Source organism: Sus scrofa, chromosome 13 (assembly GCF_054392235.1).
Source record: "Sus scrofa isolate SSC_HxYL_T2T_F1_AM1 chromosome 13, Sscrofa_HxYL_maternal_Yorkshire_Landrace_v2.0, whole genome shotgun sequence".
Taxonomy (NCBI): domain Eukaryota; kingdom Metazoa; phylum Chordata; class Mammalia; order Artiodactyla; family Suidae; genus Sus; species Sus scrofa.
The window spans coordinates 155121009-155140605 of record NC_139395.1 but is presented as its reverse complement, the minus strand read 5'-3'; the positions used below and the strand labels follow the sequence as shown (position 1 = coordinate 155140605).

General features: G+C 44.6%; 2 protein-coding genes across 6 annotated transcripts in view; one reads left to right on the top strand and one right to left on the bottom strand.

Annotated features, from left to right (window-relative positions):
* The window catches only part of NR1I2 (nuclear receptor subfamily 1 group I member 2), a 32515-nt gene extending 25004 nt beyond the window's left edge, over window positions 1-7511 (top strand). Inside the window, exons 4-9 of the mRNA NM_001038005.2 lie at window positions 501-688; window positions 1637-1914; window positions 3950-4092; window positions 4275-4391; window positions 4744-4849; window positions 5996-7511. Coding sequence (NP_001033094.2) covers window positions 501-688; window positions 1637-1914; window positions 3950-4092; window positions 4275-4391; window positions 4744-4849; window positions 5996-6140 — 977 coding nt within the window. The 3' untranslated portion in view covers window positions 6141-7511. The remainder of the gene's footprint in view (window positions 1-500; window positions 689-1636; window positions 1915-3949; window positions 4093-4274; window positions 4392-4743; window positions 4850-5995) is intronic.
* A 4000-nt stretch (window positions 7512-11511) lies between these two features.
* The window catches only part of GSK3B (glycogen synthase kinase 3 beta), a 233450-nt gene continuing 225364 nt past the window's right edge, over window positions 11512-19597 (bottom strand). For 3 of the 5 annotated variants that reach the window (XM_021068182.2, XM_021068187.2, XM_021068186.2), the window contains exon 12: window positions 11512-16422. In XM_021068182.2, the coding sequence (XP_020923841.1) occupies window positions 16355-16422 (68 nt within the window). In that variant the 3' untranslated portion in view covers window positions 11512-16354. 5 annotated transcript variants of the gene reach the window in all.

Here is a 19597-nt window from a genome sequence, read left to right as displayed (position 1 = left end):
CTCTGAGGTCTTGGAGACCTGGAGATTTGGGGGCCCTCCAAGGAGTCTTGTTGGTATCTGATCCACCAGAAAAGAATAACCAGGTACATTTATCAAGCAATTACTATGTACTAGGAGCTGTATTAGGTACTTTCTGTCCAGGGTCTCACCGTAACAGCAGTGTAAAGTCAGCACTGTCACTCGGATTATCAAGAAGGAAACTGAAGGCCAGAGAGGGCAAGAAGCTTCTCAAGGTCACCAGGAGAAAGCAGCAAAGCTGTCACTCAAGCCCAGTGCCTTTAGATTCTGAAGCTGGGGCAAGTCTCACTGCTCCAAAAAGTTGTTGCAAACCCCACTGTCAGTGGTAGCACACCTGTCTTTACCCAAGTGTTTTTCCAGAGGAGCCCAGAGTCCTCCAGAGTCTGGAGAAGGACGGGTTTCTTGTCACTAGCACATCCCTGTTAACTTCTGCTGCCTGTGCTGCCAAGGATTCCTGAGCCTGCTTCTGGCTTTCCCTGCAGTGATCATGTCAGATGCAGCTGTGGAGCAGAGGCGGGCCTTGATCAGGAGGAAGAAACGAGAACAGATCGGGGCTCAGCCCCCAGGAGCCAAGGGTCTCACTGAAGAGCAGCGGACAATGATCAGTGAGCTGATGAACGCTCAGATGAAAACCTTTGACACCACCTTCACACATTTCAAGAATTTTCGGGTATGAGGTTTTAGAGCTGGCTTAGCTCCTGTGCTAGCTCCTCAAAACCCCAATCTCATTCCCAGGGGTTCTCAAAGACTGGCCTCTGGACCAGCACAGAAGCATCACCTATGAACCTGTTAGAAATGCAAATTCTCAGACCACCCTTGACCTCCTGAATCAGAAACTGAGGGTGGGGCTCAGCAGTCTGTGCTGCGACAAGACCCCTCAGGTGATTTTGACGGACACTCAGTCTGAGACTCTTGGCTCTCTCCTTCTGCATCAGGCAGAAATTCAGTCTGAGCCATAGATGTAGTTTTGGAAAGCTGAGTTGCCCTAGGGTGGCTGGCATTCATGGCTTTATGAGGACAGAGTCAGGACCTGTTCGGGGCACAACATTTGTGAACTTGTTTTCCTGATCCAAGAAATGCTAGTGAGCTCAGCACCATTACTCAGCAAGGGTAGCCATGTCCAATCTCAAGGCCCTGAGCCATGTCTTCTCCACCTGTGCTCACAGGTAGCTTAGTGATCTGTCCAGCTCAGAGAACTGGTAGCCAATAGCTCCCAAAGTCTCTTCTTTCCAGACTTTACCCTCAGACCTTTTCCTCTGAGTCTCTTGACACAAGGTCAGAGATGCTCGAGATACACCCTTGGGAGGAGACCCCCCTCACTTCCACTGGGGCAGGGAGCAGACCCATCTCTGTCTAGGCAGGGATGAAGGACCATGAATTCATAGATTCATAGATCCACCTGATAGGAGAAGGCCAGAGAAAAGAAACATGTTGTGTGTGTGTGTGTGTGTGTGTGTGTGTGTGTGTGTGTGTGTGTGTGTACACGCACCTGCCATTGTGCATCCTTTCAGGATGCAGGTGTGGCTGTGTGGGTGTGTCTGGAAGCCTTTGTGGTAACCTGTTTGGGAGAATATATTGTTTTTCCTCTCTTCTCTTCCACTTTTGGCTCCTGTCCCAGTTACCAGAGGTGCTTAGCAGTAGCCTCGAGATTCCAGAGTGTCTGCAGACTCCGTCGTCAAGGGAAGAAGCTGCCAAGTGGAGCAAGCTCAGGGAAGATCTGTGCTCAGTGAAACTCTCTCTGCAGCTAAGGGGGGAAGATGGTAGCGTCTGGAACTACAAACCCCCAGCAGACAACAGTGGGAAAGAGATCTTTTCCCTGCTGCCCCACATAGCTGACATGTCAACCTACATGTTCAAAGGCATTATCAACTTTGCCAAAGTCATCTCCTACTTCAGGTAGGACACAGTGGCTGAGTGGATGGTATGGAAAGGAGCAGGAAATGGCCAGCAGATTCAAAGGCCTGGGGTAGATTTCTCTGAATTTGGGGAATGTTGGTGCCGAAAGACCCTCCTTTACCTCTATCTCCAGGGCACCTGGTCCTGTTGGGGAATGCAGCCCTCCCTGGACCATTATGAGTATGGTTCATTAGCTTTGTGACTGCAGCCTCCCATTTAATATGCATCTCAGCCTCCTTGTCTGCTAGGCAGGGACTAGTAATGCCTACTTTGCACAGCTGTTGTGTGAAATAAGAAAACATTTTGAAGAGCCTTCAGCACATACATGGTGGACATTCAGATAGTAATTCTCCTATTTCCCCACAAAGGGGCAGGAATCACAAGTTGAGAATTCCAGAGCAAACGAGGAGTTGGCAGGAAAGGGAAGGAAGTCCAGAGGGAGAAGAGGGAGAGGGCCTGTGGAACAGGTGCTGGGTCACTGGCAGTCTGCTGCCTAGAGAAGGCTGAGAAGGAAGATGGGTGGTCCCGAGAGACAAAGGGCTGGGACTCCCCATAGTTAGGCGTGGAGGCAACAACCAACGAGTAACCGGGGTGAGTGAGAATCCCTGGAACCTACTGATGTGGTGGCAACCACCAGCCCATTACATGGAGCCCATCAGGGCTGGAGGCACACCAGGCACGACTTATCTGGGGTCGGCACTGGCCTTGCCGGGCCTGGACAGGTGGATCTGCGTCACACACGAGGAGCCCTGATTTTATCTGCAGGCAGAGGGCAGGTTCTCTTCCAGGAGCCCACAGGTTCCCCTCTGGTCCTGTGGGTGACACACAGGACTTATTTATTGGGGGTAAGGGTGGCCACAGGCTGGAGTGAGGGTCATGTTGTGGCAGATTAGGTCAAGGGAGCAGGAGAGAGGTCCCCTTACACACTTGGACCTGGCAGATCCCCATGGGCATTCAATGACCCAGGATTTACCACCAGAGTAGGAGGTCCCTTGCTGTTCCTCGAGACCACAGTTCTGAGCAGTCACCCCAGGAAGCAGGAGTTCCTCCTATCTTCATTCCACAGATAGAAAACTGAGGTTCACTGAGGTTAAGGCACGTGCACAGGGTTGCAGTTAATCAGAGTGGCCAGCTTTGGAAGCAGAGTACAGCCTTCAGAGCCAGCTTCTGCCAGGTCCTGAGCTGGGTGCTGGGGTAGGGGGACACAGGAAGAAAAGATCAGTTTCACAGCATTAGATCAACGTTGCGGATCTAAAAGAAGGGACTAAACTCCCGAGGAGACCAAAGCCAGGCAGAAGTCCTCCTCAAGAGCCAGCATGAAAGACCTCCCTCTGGGCTTTTAGTCGGAATGCCTTTGTCCACAAGGAGTGGGGGCCTCTCTCAGCTGGGAAGGGGTGTCAATCTAACTGTGAATACCAGAGGCAGCGGCTGTGGCTGGGCCTGTGCTCAGTGCTGGGGGTGGGGCTCAGGGTATCCTGACATCTGGAGAGAAACGGTAGAAGTAGAAATCCAGAATAGGCAGCAAGAAGCAAATAGCGTGGAACTCACGCCGAAGAATTGGCCCCTGCAGAAAGCCTGCACTCTGGAAAGCCCTTTAGGAGGCATGAGGACAGCTTGGCCCAAAGGACTAGCAGAATCACTAAGCAAAGCTAAAGGGGTAATCATTCTAAGTGGGGAAATTGAGGTGGAAAGTATGAGGCCAAGGACCAGGAGCCAAGGCATGGGCTGGGGGTCATGCAGGGAGCTGGAGGAGATGGGACCAGGCTGTAAGATGGGACCATGGCAACCTCAGCAGTGGAGAGGCCGTGAAGGCAGCAGGAGGCCAGAAGAAGGTGGCAGAGAGGAGGAATCTGCCTGCTGGATTGTGAGGGGGAGAGATTGGAGGCAATTTGAAAGCAACTGCAGTGATCTCAGGGGTAGGGGCCCATCCTGCCTCTTCTCTTTGCCACCTCCGACTGTTTTCTGGATTATGGGAGTGGGTGCAGGCCTGTGGCGGCTTCCCAGGAAGCTGGCATCCCCTCCTCATCTTTGCCAGGGACTTGCCCATTGAGGACCAGATCTCTCTGCTGAAGGGGGCCACCTTTGAGCTGTGCCAGCTGAGATTCAACACGGTGTTCAACGCAGAGACGGGGACCTGGGAGTGTGGTCGGCTGTCCTACAGCTTGGAAGACCCCTCAGGTGCCCTGGCAGAGGGAGGGGAACAGCCATGGCGGGAGGAAAGGAGCCAGGTCAGGATGTGCACGTCCTGGGATTGCAGGGCAGAAGACTGGGCGATGGGAAAAGAGACCCTGGTGAGACAAGTCTGGGTGTTGGGTCAGCTTCCTGAGGAGTTTACCCTTCCAGCCTATGCCCACCCACAGGTGGCTTCCAGCAGCTTCTCCTGCAGCCCATGCTGAAATTCCACTACATGCTGAAGAAGCTGCAGCTGCATAAGGAGGAGTATGTGCTGATGCAGGCCATCTCCCTTTTCTCTCCAGGTGAGAGTCCCACCTGTCCAACCTGGCTTCCTGTGCCCACCCCCACCCCATCAGGTCTGCTTGCAACCCATCAGCTTCAGCCATGGGAGGCAACAGCCCCTTCCTCTGCCCTCCCAGGGAAGGTCCCAAATGATGGCCCTGCCCTCCACTCACCGCACAGCCAGGATGGGGACTCTGGCTGTTTTCTCCTAGGGTTGGAGGGCTGATGCCAAGCCCTCTTAGTGCCACCCTCACTTCCTTGTCTGGGAATCCCTGGCTCTGGAAGGTGGTCGGCTGGCAGTCTGCCTGCTCTGGGACAGACCCACCTTGTCGTGGCCTTCATGGCACTGTATCACCTTCCCCTTCACACCAGACCGCCCGGGTGTGGTGCAACGCCAAGTGGTGGACCAGCTGCAGGAGAGGTTTGCCATTACCCTGAAGGCCTACATCGAGTGCAACCGGCCCCAGCCTGCCCACCGGTGAGCAGCAAGCAGGGAGGGTGTGAGGGGGGGCTGTACCCAGGCCCCCGCCTGTTCTGAGCCTTTCTAGGGGAGCAGACCAGAGCCACTCCTTGGGCAGTCTCTGATTACCAGGGCTTTGGGCCCTGCTCTGTGACCTCCACTGAGGCCCTCTCTGCACAGTAAACTTAGAACAGCTCCTGTTTATTGAGAAGTGTCAGCTCCGGTGCCAAGCAGTTTACATGCATTATCACCTTTAACCTTGAAAATAGCCCCATGCCATGGGTGCCCCCATCATCCTGCAAGGGACTCTAGGCTCAGGGTGACTGATTCAGGTCCCACAGCCAGGCAGGTGGGGTCTGGAGATGAATCCTGACAGACCAAGTCCACAGCCCAGACCCTTGAGCACTGAGTACCTAGCTACCTCCTGGACCAACACCAGCTAACCTGGTAGAAAACTCCTTGTTGGTTCTGGTCACAACCCAGAGGAGGACGGCAGCTCAGGGCTCAGGCAGACAGGGGCTCCCACCCCTTCACTGGGCCTCAGCAGTCCCTGTGACCTGGTGCCCACAGGCCTGTGCTGTGATGGGGAAGGTCAGTGCTGGCCATGCCACTGAGAATGTAAAACCTCAAGTCCTTACTTGGTTTTCTGCAGCTTGCTTTTGTGTTCAGTATCCTGGGATGCTGGAGGCAGGCATGTCTTGCTTTACTCGGTCCTCTTCCTTATTGAGCCAGGAGACATCATGGGGATGAAGTGTGTCTCAGACACTAGATCCCAGGGTAGATCCAGGAAGGAATTGCTGCCTGCAGTCCCTGCCTCCACAACTATTCCACCCAGTCCTGACCCCTTTTCATTAGCCAGTGATGTCCCTTCATCAAATTGACCTATTCCCCTGGTGCCTGCAACACCTTAATTTTCCCTCACCCAGAGGAAGAGGTGCGAGTGGGAAGAATGGATCCACTTCTCAAGGGCCCCCAGCTATTCTGCACCTGTTGTCCTCAGGCTGAGAGAGAAGCTTAAGGAATTCAGCTGAGCCTTATCTCTTGGGTTGACCTGAGAGGTCTTGAGATGAGTCCCCTCAAACTTGTGCAGTTACAGAGGGGCCCCCACTGGTGGGTGGGGCAGGGTGGGCTGCACCCCCAACCTTTCCTCTGGCTGGACTGCAGATTCCTGTTCCTGAAGATCATGGCTATGCTCACTGAGCTCCGCAGCATCAACGCCCAACACACCCAGCGGCTGCTGCGAATCCAGGACATACACCCCTTCGCCACCCCACTCATGCAGGAGTTATTCAGCATCACAGAAAGCTGAACCAGGGCCCTCGGAGTCGCCACTCCTGGATCTAAACAGATGGAAGCAACTGACAATGCCCAAAGGTCCTGCCTCCCCAGGAAACTCAGCCATGATGATGGCTGGCTAGCATTACTCAGGAAGGGGCCATAGGTCCCCTCAGCCCCCAGTTCAGTATGTGGAAAGCCAAGCCCTAGACCACTACGTGGAGAGTATACTGGCCCATAGGTCAGTTCCAGGAGCGGCAAGGCCACCTTCCCCTTAGAAAAAGCCCTGGGTCTGGAGATTTAGTGTCCTGGTGGAAGAGGGGAAAGGGCACCTGGGGCTGGGCCATTTGAGGGTCTGTGCTCACATCCAAGTTCATTAGCTTCTTGGGTATTTTCACTGCTATGCCTAGTACCCCTGTCTCCCACTTGCTCCCCATTCCCAGCCACAGCCTCCTGCCCTGAGCTGCTCCATGAACTCCGGGCCTTTTTCCACCAGCAGGTGCATTAATGTCTAAGATAGCCTTCTAGAGAGAGGCCAGAAGGCCCACACCAAATGTCAAAAGCTTGTCATTACCTTTCTCCATGTCTGTCCTTCCTACCTTCTGGGCATTTCATTCTGTCTCTGCATCCATTAAAACACATCATTAAGCACCAACCATATGCAACCTGCTGTGCGTAATAAACGCTGACTCAGACATGGATCCTGACCTGCAAGGTCTGTAGTTCAGTAAAGAAAACAAAGCAGAAACACGAATAATTTGATCAAAAGGAAAAGTGATGTATGACATAAGGAGCCCAAGAAATTGATTTGCGTGGATGCTGAACTGTGCTAGGCTTCTGCATGCACCGGGACACAAGTGAGGGATCCCTAGAACATGGCTCGTGGGAGGAAGGGTACTAGCTGCTGTGTGCATGTGTGTTCCTTGGTGCAGGTCTGCTCCACAACTGAACTGGGGCTGGGTTGCTCACGAGGCTGGAATACTGGGACTACACAGTCCACAGTTAATAAACATGTTCCTGTTTACACATCTATTTTCAAAGCTAAAGAGTATGAAAGCATCTGTTTTGTTTGTTGCTATTTTGAGTAAAAATGTTTTTGCATTTTTCACAAATTACATTTTAACTAACTTTACCTGGGCATCCCATAAGAACTAGACCTAGCAAATACGTTTCAGTGGTTAACATCGAATCAAGACAAGAAGACTTAGTTAACTTTTGGCTAGAGATTTAAAAAAAAATTTTTTTTACCTTCCTTTCTGGGGAAAAAAGAAATGTGGGGTGGGTAAATAGAAATATCATATATACATATATATTTCTAATTTTTAATACTTGTTTTACTTTTGCCCTCTACATATCTGAAGACTGTTGATGTGTGAACCAACAGTTCTTCTAATAAATGCATTATTTAACTTGGTTTGCCCATAAGATGATTATTACATATAAAAAATTAACATATACAGAGTTCCCTTCATGGCTTAGGGGTTAATGAACCCAGCTAGGATCCATGAGGATGCGGGTTTGATACCTGGCCTCGCTCAGTGGGTTAAGGATCTGGCGTTGCCATGACCTGTGGTGTAGGTTGCAGTTGTGGCTCAGATCTCTTGTTGCTGTGGCTGTGGTGCAGGCTGGCAGCTGTAGCTCTGATTCGACCCCTAGCCTGGGAATATCCATATGCCATGGGTGTGGCCATAAGAAGAAAAAAAAGGTAAAAAAAATTATATATATATATGATTTAAAATATAATAATTTATTTTTTTTCTTTTATGGCCACACTCGCAGCATATGGAAGTCCCCAGGCTAGGGGTCGAATCAGAGCTACAGCTGCTGGCCTATGCCACAGACGCAGCAACACAGGATCGGAGCCAAATCTGTGACCTACACCACAGCCCATGACAATGCCAGATCCTTAACCCACTGAGCTGGGCCAGGGATCAAATCCACATCCTCATGGATACTAGTTGGGTTCATTACTGCTGAGCCACAATGGGAACTTCAGTAATTAATTTTAAATGTCTGATATTTTGATGCAAATGAAGCTGCAAGTTAATTGAATTTGAAGGAAAAGGGAGTTCCTTCTGTGGCATAGCACAGAAGCAGGATCAGCAGCATCTTTGTAGGGCCAGGATACTGGTTCAATCCCTGGCCCGGCACAGTGAGTTAAAGGATCTGGCATTGCTGCAGCTGGGCCTAGGTTGCAACTGAGGCTATGATCTGATTTCTGGACCAGGAACCCATATGCTGCAGGGTGGCTGAAAAAGAAAAAAGAGAAGAAAAAAAAGAGGCAGATATTCACATAGCAAGGAGGCTAAACTTGGAGAAAGTAAATCATTGACATTGTAAATCAAAGTGAGAACATATTCTCTGCCATCCCTCCAGATTTACCAGCCTCTTCTGCATCAAAGGGACATAGAAAGTACTCATTTTTTAGAAAAGAAATTGAGAAAAGAGCAGCTTTTCCCAAAAACGATGAATGCAGATTTTGCCCCCAGGAATTATGTCTAGTTATACTCATTTGGAAATATAAATTTCATTCAATTGTATTCATGAAGCATACATATCTCTTCTTTTCCCCTGAGGTAATTTTAGGTGAGCTATTCATTCAAGAGCCAGAAATAGTTGTTTAATGTACACTACAGTAAGGTGAGGGCAAGGTGAGCTTAAAATGAGATTTAAACTCCCATCTCCCAGTATTGATTTTAAAAATACCTGGATAGGAATTTCCACTGCCGATAAGTGGGTTAAGGACATGGCATTGTCTCCGTGAGGATGGGGATTTGATCCCTGGCCTCACTCAGTGCGTTAAGGCTTTGGTGCTGCCGTGAGTTGCAGCATAGGTTGCAGATGTGGCTTGCATCTGGTGTTGCTGTGGATGTGGCATAGGCCTCAGATGCAGTTCTGATTTGACCCCTGGCCCAGAAACTTCCATATGCTGCAGATGTGGCTGTAAAATAAATAAATAAATAAATTAATTAATTAAAAAAAGGGAAAAAATACCTGTGCATTTCCCAAACATTTAATTGATATGTACATATGGTTTACAGTCCAGGTGCTGTTAAGATTCAAGGTTAAGGAGTTCCCACTGTGGTGCAGTGGGTTAAGACTCTGCAGTGGTATGGCCCAGTGCAATGGCTTAAAGGATCCAGTGTTGCTGTAGATGCTGTAGTTTGCAACTGCGGCTCAGATTCAGTCCCTGCCCTGGGGATTTCCATATGCCATGGATGTGACCATAAAAGGAAAAAAAGATTCAAGGTTAAGTGCACCAAAGAGCTTGTAAAGGACACTTCCTTTCAGCAACTATGTGGATCTTGTTTATAGGTTAGGGGCCAGATTCAACTTTCTTACTCTCAAACATTTGAATTTCCCTGTCACTCCCTTCCCTGTGCTTTTGAGTAGTGGAACTAGGCATCAGTTTCCAGGCATCCCTGTGGCCCCCAGTATTTTTCTATGTCTTGCCTCAGTCAGGTGAAGATGGTGTCAGACTCCAAAGCTCAGGAGAAAAGCCGTGCTTACCTTCTGGATCCCCCATTGGAGCCACTCTACCACCAGTCTTTACCTGGCCTAGACTTTAAGGATCCAGTTAAAGCCTTGACATCAACAAGTTTTAGGGCAAGGCTCAAGGTGGCTTCTCCTTTCTGGAGAAAAAAAGAGGAACATGCATTTAATGGACCATCCCTTCCCAGCTTCTGACATCTTGTTTGCCTCATCATGCCATTATCTACAACAGCTTCAGTTTGTTTTGTCCCCTCAGCATAAGCACAGCTCTCCTAAACCTGAAGGTGCTAGTGGGTGGGTGAAATATTCCTGCACCTGAGAGAGGGCTGACCACCAGTGGTTTTGTTCACTTCCTTTCAGAGACTTCTCTACCAAGGGGATATGCAACCTGATTGCTCCACCCCTCCCCTTTTTTTTAATGGCGACACATGAAAGTTTCCAGGGGCTAGGGATTGAATTGGAGCTGCAGCTGCTGACTATGCCACAGCCACAAAACCAGATCTGAGCCACATCTGTGATCTATGCCACAGCGTGCTGCAACTCCAGATCCTTAACCCACTGAGCAAGGCCAGGGATCGAACCCGCATCCTCATGTACACTGTTGAGTTCTTAAGCTGCTGAGCCACAACAATAACTCCTCCTTTTCCTCATTCCCTTCTAGAACACCTTCTAAACTGTCACCCAGCATCATTGCTCTCCTGAAATATGATTGCAAAAAAGACAAGTTGGCCACTGCTTTTTGAAAGACTTCAGAAGTTAAAAATTCAGTCTTTCGGGATTTTTAATTTTTTTGTCTTTTTGCCATTTCTAGGGCCACTCCTACAGCACATGGAGGTTCCCATGCTAGGGGTCTAATCGGAGCTGTAGCCACTGGCCTATGCCAGAGCCACAGCAATGCGGGATCTGAGCCGAATCTGCAACCTACACCACAGCTCACGGCAACACCAGATCCTTAACCCACTGAGCGAGGCCAGGGACCGAACCCTCAACCTCATGGTTCCTAGTTGGATTCGTTAACCACTGAGCCACGATGGGAACTCCATGGATTTTTTAAATTAAAAAGATATTTTGCTTAATCCCAGTTCAAACAGGACAGGAAATAAGATAGTAATAAATTCCAAACAAATGCACCTCAGTGTCATCAGGAGGTCCATCCCAAAATGGCATCTTGCACATTTGTGCTGATTCCCACCCTTCCCCCACAAGCCCCACAACTGGTAGACAGATCTATTTTACAAATGTTAGCCAAACCCATCACCAAAAGTAAGTAAATAAATGGAGGACACTTTATCCAATATAAATTTGTTTTTATTGAAGCAGCAGTCACATGACTTGATATCTAGCCTTTAGATTAGGTCTGACAGAGTGAGCCAGCCCTAAAAAAATGATGTTTCTTTTTGCACTAAGAGACATAACATGTTTACATACATCATCCAGTATTGGAAATGAGCAGACTCAAACACAACATATGTTGGTTACCTGGAGGTACAGCCCCACTGTTTGTGGTGTTCATATAATTCACAGATACTCCCAAAGACCATTACTAATGGGATGAGGTTAAAAGAAAATACAGCTACACCAAACCATGAACACAGTAATCAAAGACAGCAGCTTATACACATTTTAAAAATTTGTCCCTTTCAGGGATGTTTTCATTCTTTTCAAAGCAGTGTCTGCAAAGCTTCCTTGACATCAAATCCAAAGGTTTCCAAGATGGAAGCTGCACCTCTTGGGGCTATACAGTGGAAGATCATTTGAAAGAACGAGAGCTAGTGTTCACATCTTGACTTTTATAACAAAGATCCATGTTTTTCTAATTGGAGGAAAGAAGTGGTGATGTGACTACATATTGCAGTGACAAAATAGGGCAAAGAAAAGGTTGGGTACTGAAATAAAGACCACACACTTGTGAATTTTAATTTCATTTCCAGGCTAACCTACTTTTTATTTAATGCAAATTACAGTACCAGTTAACTATTTCCAAACCAAGTCACATAGAACGAAATGTATTTACAAGGGAATGGGGAAAGGGAAAAAAAAACATTGAGCATACTTTTCACAAAAAAGTTTATATTTAAAATGAAAAAAAAATCAGTCACAGAGGCATTCAAGTAGTAATGTTATACAGATTTTGCTTTTCCTTTATATCAAGACAGATTTGCACAAGTGTTTGCAATAGTTTGTATACAACCCACAGTCCTTTATATATATATATATATATAATAAATTTTGTTTTTTAGATTTGTTTTTAAGATGGAAGTGGTCACGCTAATTGGTATGTGTACAGGCCCAAGTGATCCATCGGCAACACATTTATGAATGCAAATTTTACAGGCAAGCACATTTTCATACACCTATCTGTATCTGCCTGTAGACAGATATAATAAGAAAAAGAACTTAAAAATTAACACAAGGAAGTCTACTTTGTCAAGCTAACCCCTTATGTACTGGTTGTCATTTTGCTTTTATTGCAGAGGTGCAAAACGGAGCAACAAACTTGAATAAAACGTCATAACCCTTGTGAAAATAATCCAAACCCCAGGGATTACTTTCAAAGCCTTGCAAACATAGACCTTCGTCTGAGACTCTACTCTGCTTCTAGTTGTCTCTCTTATTTTCAGTGGCTCAGGCTTCTATCAGAAAACAGATTTTCTTATAAAGCATGCTTAGTTTATTTTTCTATATAGGGGAGAAAGTGTTTGACTCTGTGATTAGATGATCACTAACATGAACAAGAGGAATCAGATACAATTTTGGTTTAAAACAAAGAAAAAACCCCCAAACTCCTGGGGAGCTGGCATTGGCCAAACTTCCTTTGGAAGATTCCAAAGTTAAATCCCTTAAAAAGGAAAGGGAAAGAGAAATGAAATGCCAGTGTCTTTATATCCACAGGGATAGAGAATACAACAGTCCTCTCAGAAACCTTTGCATTGGTGCAGACAAGATGACTGGTTAGGCAGGCTTTGTTAAAACACAAATCAAAAATGTGTCTAAAAATTAAGAGGACTTAAAAAAATGACACAACATGTCACTGGAAAGAAGGTGCAGTCTTCTGCCTTGCTGGAATGAACATATGATATTCCAAAAATAGCAACCTTTGGTTTGGTAAAGTTTTTTTCTTCTACTCAAGACATCTTATACAGAGTACTTAGAGGCAAAACGAGTAATTTTGATTTTTTTTTTCTTTCAAAAAAGGCCTTCATGATGGGCACAGTAAGAATTAAACTGGTTTTTTAAAAGAGAAATTAAAATGACGTTTCATTGAACGGGGGTAGAGGTGGCAGGAGGGAGGGATGTTCCCTTGTGAAAACAACAGTCCTTCATGGCACAGGTGGCAATCTGTGCAGCAGCTGCTGGTAACTGCACAATAGCATTTTAGACCACTCGTGTATCAAAACCCAATACAATTAGGAAACTCTGATTTATAAAAACCAACTCTCTCTCTAGTTCTTTCTCTCATTTGGGAGGGAAGTTGATAAAGAGAGAGAGAGGGTGGGAGGCTCCTGGAATCTGCTGTTTGTAACTCTCATGGTTAGGGTTTGGGGAAAAAGACGAGCAAAATCTAATCTATTTGATATCCTCCAGCTCCAGGGCTCCCTGGCACTACACTAAGTCTCTGGATGGACTAAGTTCGAAATGAAACCGGTCACTGCTACTGAGGAAACAGATGTTCAGAACTGAAACAAAGGCAGGGCTTGAATGAAGTGAGGTTATGAACATGGTTTCCTCTTCCTACTCCTGAGCATGGCATCACCGAAATTAACTGTGGAAGGGGCAAAGACACTGTGTTATGAGTGAGTTATTTCAAAGGGCAAAAGGGTGGGACAGGGAGACATGGATAGAGAAACCAATTTTGCAAAATTTCAATTTTGCAAGATGAAAAACAAAAAAACACATGGAAGCGAAGGCACTCCAAACTATATAGATACACTATACATTGCTAGAGTTATTGTTACAATAATACAGGCCGGTACCTACTGTACAGAGTTAAAACTATATGGCTTTAAAAAGCTCGTCTACAATTTGTCTGATTATTAAACAGAATCACTGCCCTGAACAGTAACTTTTTGCTCATTAATAACAGTTCCTGGGTCCACATATTTACATACAAAACAATAAAACTTAAAATTTAAAAAACATTGAAAGAAAATATAATGTACAAGCTTGAATTTGGTGAGGAGCTTTTTATTATTATCATTATTATTATTATTATTATTTACAAAAAGATATTCAGAGACCTGGATCTCACTTGTATAAAAGAGTTCTGTGATCCTGCCATGATCCTTGAGAAAGAAAAATCACACACCTCAGCCCTCACACATACACAATAAAATGAGAGAAAAGCATCAACTTTTCTCTCTTCTCTTACCCCATTTATGGGGGGTGGGGGAATTGTTTCCTAAAACAAGCACAGATTTTTATGGACTCTAGCAGGTATACCAAGTCCAGAATAGGGTCTGTATCCAAATGTTCAGCTGGGCAGTCTGGTCTGAAGTAGGTCCATATCTCTGCCACAGACCTGCTGTCCAGCTTCTTTATAATCCTTTCTGAAAATTGTCGATCAAAGCCATTCCTTTTAGGAATTATGCTGCCAAATACTTTCAAACTTCTTTTCAATCTTAATTTGCTCTCAGAAGCTCATTAAGAAATGTAAAGTTCAATTTGTTTGATTTGGTTTGACTGTTACCTTTCTCATGAACTCTGATATAACCAGAGGTTTGAGAAACCCTTCTGTGGTGTAAGAGCTTAGCTAAACAGTAAGTGAAAGCGAGGATGGCTCACAGTTGCCTCTCTGGGTACTGGTTCACGTCAGCAGGCAGTACGGCTCTCTTGGAGAGTCACACACCCTTGGTTAGGAAGCAGGACAGGGTGCTGGGACCTGTATGAGGGCTGCCAAGAAACTCCACTTCCAAATCACCCGGAGGGCGAGACCCCTAACATGACCTAAGGTGGCGACGAGGAGGGTGAAGGGAGGTTACGCACAGTCTAGGGCTCAGCTCTGCAGCCCTGCAGTTATGAGCTAACCTTGGAAGGTATGTGGGGACGGAAGGAAGGAAGGTAGGTGGGAAAGGTGGCCATCACTCAAGTGATCTTTAAATGTAAAGTACAACTGATTGTGCCTTAAAGATTCATAGGTCAAGTAATGGCCCATAAGCACCAAGGTGACTAAGGTTCATTTTAGAGTATATAAGGCCCACATAGATGTCAACCTTAAAAGTATAAAACAAACTAGTTGTGAAAATCTATTTCCTCACTGCCAACATAATCCTTCAATCCTCCTTGCTTTCCAAGGAATATTGCTTTTTCTTCAAAAACAGAGACTGATTCTCATATTATTCACTTATCACACAAAAAACAGAAACAAAAACTCTTAACTGAGTGTGGGGGAAACATTCTTCTCATGCTTCAACCAGTCAATTTTGATACTGTGGACAAAAAACAAAAACAAAAGGCAGTATTGAATCTATGTATATAACATATATACACACATTTATATAATCAGCTTTCCTATAAAGTCAGCAGGTACAAATGACTATTTATATCATTTTGATGTGTAGTTTTTAATATTCCTACCATCTAAAATCATAATGGCCCATCCAACATGCATGCATCAATAAATAAAAATTTGAAAGCATGAGGTTAAAAAAGCTGAAATTAAATACAGATTCTAGATTTGGATTTAATTAGAACTATGCGCAGAATGTGGCAATTTCTACAAGCTCAATTTGCAGTTAAAAATATGAAAAATAAACCAGTAGACTGTTACAGTTCACATTATTTAACTATAATGTCTCTCAAGTGTATCTTTCCAAGGGAAACAACTTTAGAGAAAAAAAAATCTGGACAAATTCAACTTTCAGTGGTGAGACCTGCCCCTGGCTCATCCCCTTCCTCCAGGTTCATCAGCTTTTGACCTCTGCAGCCAGAGTGGCCAGCTCAACACCCTTTTCAGTCTTCTCCTAGGTCACTAGTTTAAAACTGTACTGATTTACAGAGAACCTTTGGTCAGCAAAGATCCACACAGAGAGCACACATGCTCTTCCTTTGATAGCTTCCTACATAAGTTTCTTTATCACTGGCACTGATTAAGGGCAAAACAAAACCTTAACAAATCAATTAAGAATCTTCCCCTTAAAGGTTCCAACTTTATTGACCTTCTGGGTTACAAATGATACACATTTCCTTTTTTTGTCTGCCGCACCTGCCACCAATATGCCAAAGGCAAATCTTCAAACACCCGAGGATATGGATTAATTTTACAAGTGACATTTAAGTCCCCATTGTGTTATTATACCTGCTAAGCTCCCAACCAATTTCAAGCTGTGCACTATACACTAAAGTCTTACACTTGACTTTAAAAGAAAACAAAGTTCAAAAAAACTTCAGCACAGAACAAAGTTTTCTTCTTTTGTGGAAGGGGCATGAGGCAGGAGTCCTGTTTTTAAAGTATACAACAGCAGACTTTCGATAAAAAAAAGATTGTCGTGGGAGAGATTGTGTGTTCTAGTGTTCCGGTTTGCCCTCCCACAACCCCTCCCACCCTCTGGATCTCCCTCAAAGTGAGAATACAATGAAATTGGTTTGTATTTATAGATATTTTACAAGGTTAAATAAGAACAACAATAAAAAAACTGAACACTAAAATGAACAGGTTTTTTTTCTCTTTTTAATTTTCTTTCCAAACGTGACCAGTGTTGCTGAGTGACACTCAAGTAACTGGTGGTTCTTCCTGTGCAGCTGGCTGCTCGGGACTGTTCAGGTGGAATTGGAAGCTGACGCAGAAGCGGTGTTATTGGTCTGCCCACGATCTCCGGCATTAGTATCTGCAAATCAAAAGCCCCAAAAGAGAGCATGAGCAACACTTTCACAACCCAGAGAGAAAAGTATGCTGCCTCAACTACAGACTCTGAGGTATAGCTGAAATGTTTTAAATACAGCCAACACTATGAAATCTTAATTTCTTTCTGCTTGGCGTTAACTCTGGGACTTGGCCTGGACTTGGTGCAGGGAAGACTGTCCCTGAATAGATTACAGACCCAGGGAGCCAGAGACCATTTCTGTCAAACTCTTGCCACAGCTGGGATTAGCAGAGCACAAATACTCAGTTGGATTCTAGCTCTTTTGAAAATAAATGAACAGTGCACAGCTGGGAAAACTTGCTAAAAATTCTGAACAGTGTTACAATATACCATCTGCCTAAGTGGGTGAAAGAGCAGAGGCAAGGAAAGTAATATGGGTCAATGCTGACAGAAGCACTAAGTGTAAATCAAACTCAGCTGCTTGCTTTCTAAGTACAGTCTCTCTTCGTTATTCCTAGAAATGGAAGATACAACCCAGCAAAAAAGAAATAGCCATTGTTGTACCAATTCCCTTATTCAATAAAGCATCTTATAGTCAAATGTCTTAGCACTGAGCTTACTTTGTCTAATCCTTTGGAAATGCGTACAATTTTACAACTAACTTAACTCCCACAATTTTTAAGGTATGTTATTATTTCACAGCCTCTATTATCATTTAAACAGGCATTTAATTGTGTCTATACTGGCTGTCCATCTCAGGTAGGCAACATGCTGTTTCAGTGGCTACATCTCTGTCATTACATACATGACTGAGAAACTGAGAATATACGGCTAGCAAATTTTCTCTCAAAACCTTCATATTAAGCCCTGAGCAAGAAGACAGGTGGCTTGACTGAGATGGAGAACTTCTAAGAGCCACTGCTCTAGAAGTCACACCATCCTTGCCCATCAAGGCTGGTGACACCAAAAAATGGACCCAGAAGTTTCATCTCTCCTATATCCTATGATGGGTAGAGTAGATGTCATGGCAGAATGCAACATTTGGTACTTCCTTGGATCTTTCTACTTTGATTTTTTTTTTTCTTTTTATGGCCATATGTGCAGCACATGGAAGTTCCTGCGTTGAATTTGAACGACAGCTGTGACAACACCAGATCCCTTAACCCACTGTGTGGCCAGGGAACAAATCCATGCTTCCCACAGAAGTGAAGTGAGCCACTTCAACAGCAGTCTTAATTTACTGTGCCACAGCGGGAACTCCTACCTTGAATTTTTTAACTGAGCAGGAAAAGAACAAACCTCAAGGATACAGAGTAATTCTAACTTAAGGAACTCTTAAAAGATTAGCCATTCAGTTTACCATCTTGAAAGCCACTCTTAAAACTGTACTTCCTTTCTAAATTCCTGACTGTTCCTCAAAACAATCTGCCCTTATATACATTTAACTCAGCCTTTGAGGAAAGAAATCTTTGTATCTCTTAATATGAATGATTGTGTTTAGTTCACTTAATTTCCTTTATAACACCCATAGCTGCTTCTAATCCTGTTTTCATGGAAGTAAGCGTGGACATTATGACACTGGGGGCCATGCATTAAGTTCATATTGGCCAAAGCATGGAATCACATTAACTTATTGATATGGCATATGGACAGGTGACAAGAGAAGGTACATGATATATAATATATAACCTACTCTCCAAAGGCAGGAAAACAGTCTTTCCTAATAATCAGCAAGTAACTAAATCTAATACTTCCCAAGTCCCGGTTTTTCATGGACATGTTCTTCTTATTAGGAGTTTTACTCTCATTGCCCATCCAAATTCTGCACATCCATAATCTAACATCAATTCCTGTCTGGGCCACAGGTTCCTGACAGGCCAGGAAAAATGTTCATTTTCATAATTTAGGCACAAGCTGCATTAAAACCAACACTCCTGCAAAATCCTGGAAGGCACAGAGATATTTTAGAATTGTAATGTTTCTCATAAACCCATGCTTATTGCAGCATTTCCCATGTTTCGGATGACACTCAGAATCTATGCATGAACATCATCAAACAGCACTTCTCATTTTCAACATGTGAAGATGACAGGTAAAAACTCACATTCTGGCCTTCCTCAGGACTTAAGATTCCTTGATCATCAAGAATTCATCAGCACACATACCATCACTATTAGCAGCTCTGGCCATGGCAGCCATTAGCTGTTGGCCAGCACCCACCAAGCCCATTATAGTAATTTGCTCTTTGGCAACAAACTATTTAATTACTAACTTGTAGATGTCCTTCACTGGCTACTACCTGTGAGCTTATAACATTCCGAAAACTAGTTTCCTCCTCCGATAAATTCGAAGGCTGCTTCTACTATTATCATAAAAGGCACAAGCCTTTTAAGCGTGCATATAACCAGAAACGAATTCACTTTCTGAATAATAAAATTTGAAATGACATTCATATTCCTCAGGTTTGTAATTTAATGATCTCTTATTTTTGTGTTCTTTCCAAATCACTTGATAAGTAAAATTTTAATAGCTAATTATTTTGATTACAAATATCCTTGATATCTAAAAGTCACAGCACTGGACTCATTTATTAAAAACAAAAAACCTTTGATTAGTGCAATGAACTCTACTTAAAATCAAATTATACATGTCCTTGCTGAGAAAAAGAACAAAATTTGTTTCTCAGAGGGAGACAAAGCACAGGGAAGAGAAAAGCAAAACAAAGAAACAAAAAAGTGAAATTCCATAAACTCTATCGTGCCTCCAACAGACTACCTAGTTTTACAACTTAATATCTAGGTGATTTTGGAACAAGTTATTTAACCTTTCTACTCTCAATTTCCTCATTTGTACAATGGTGATAATACCACTCATCTATGAAATAAGGCCTAAGAAAGAAAAATGGAGCTGGAGGAATCAGGCTCCCTGCCTTCAGACTATACTACAAAGCAACAGTCATCAAGACCATATGGTGCTGCACAAAGACAGAAATATAGATCTGTGGAACAGGACAGAAAGCCCAGAATTAAACCCATGCACCTATAGTCAACTCACCTATGACAAAGGGGGCAAGAATATACAATGGAGAAAAGATAGCCCCTTCAATAAGCAGTGCTGGGAAAACTGGATGGCCACTGGTAAAAGAATGAAATTAGAACACTTCCTAACACTACACACAAAAATAAACTCAAAATGGATT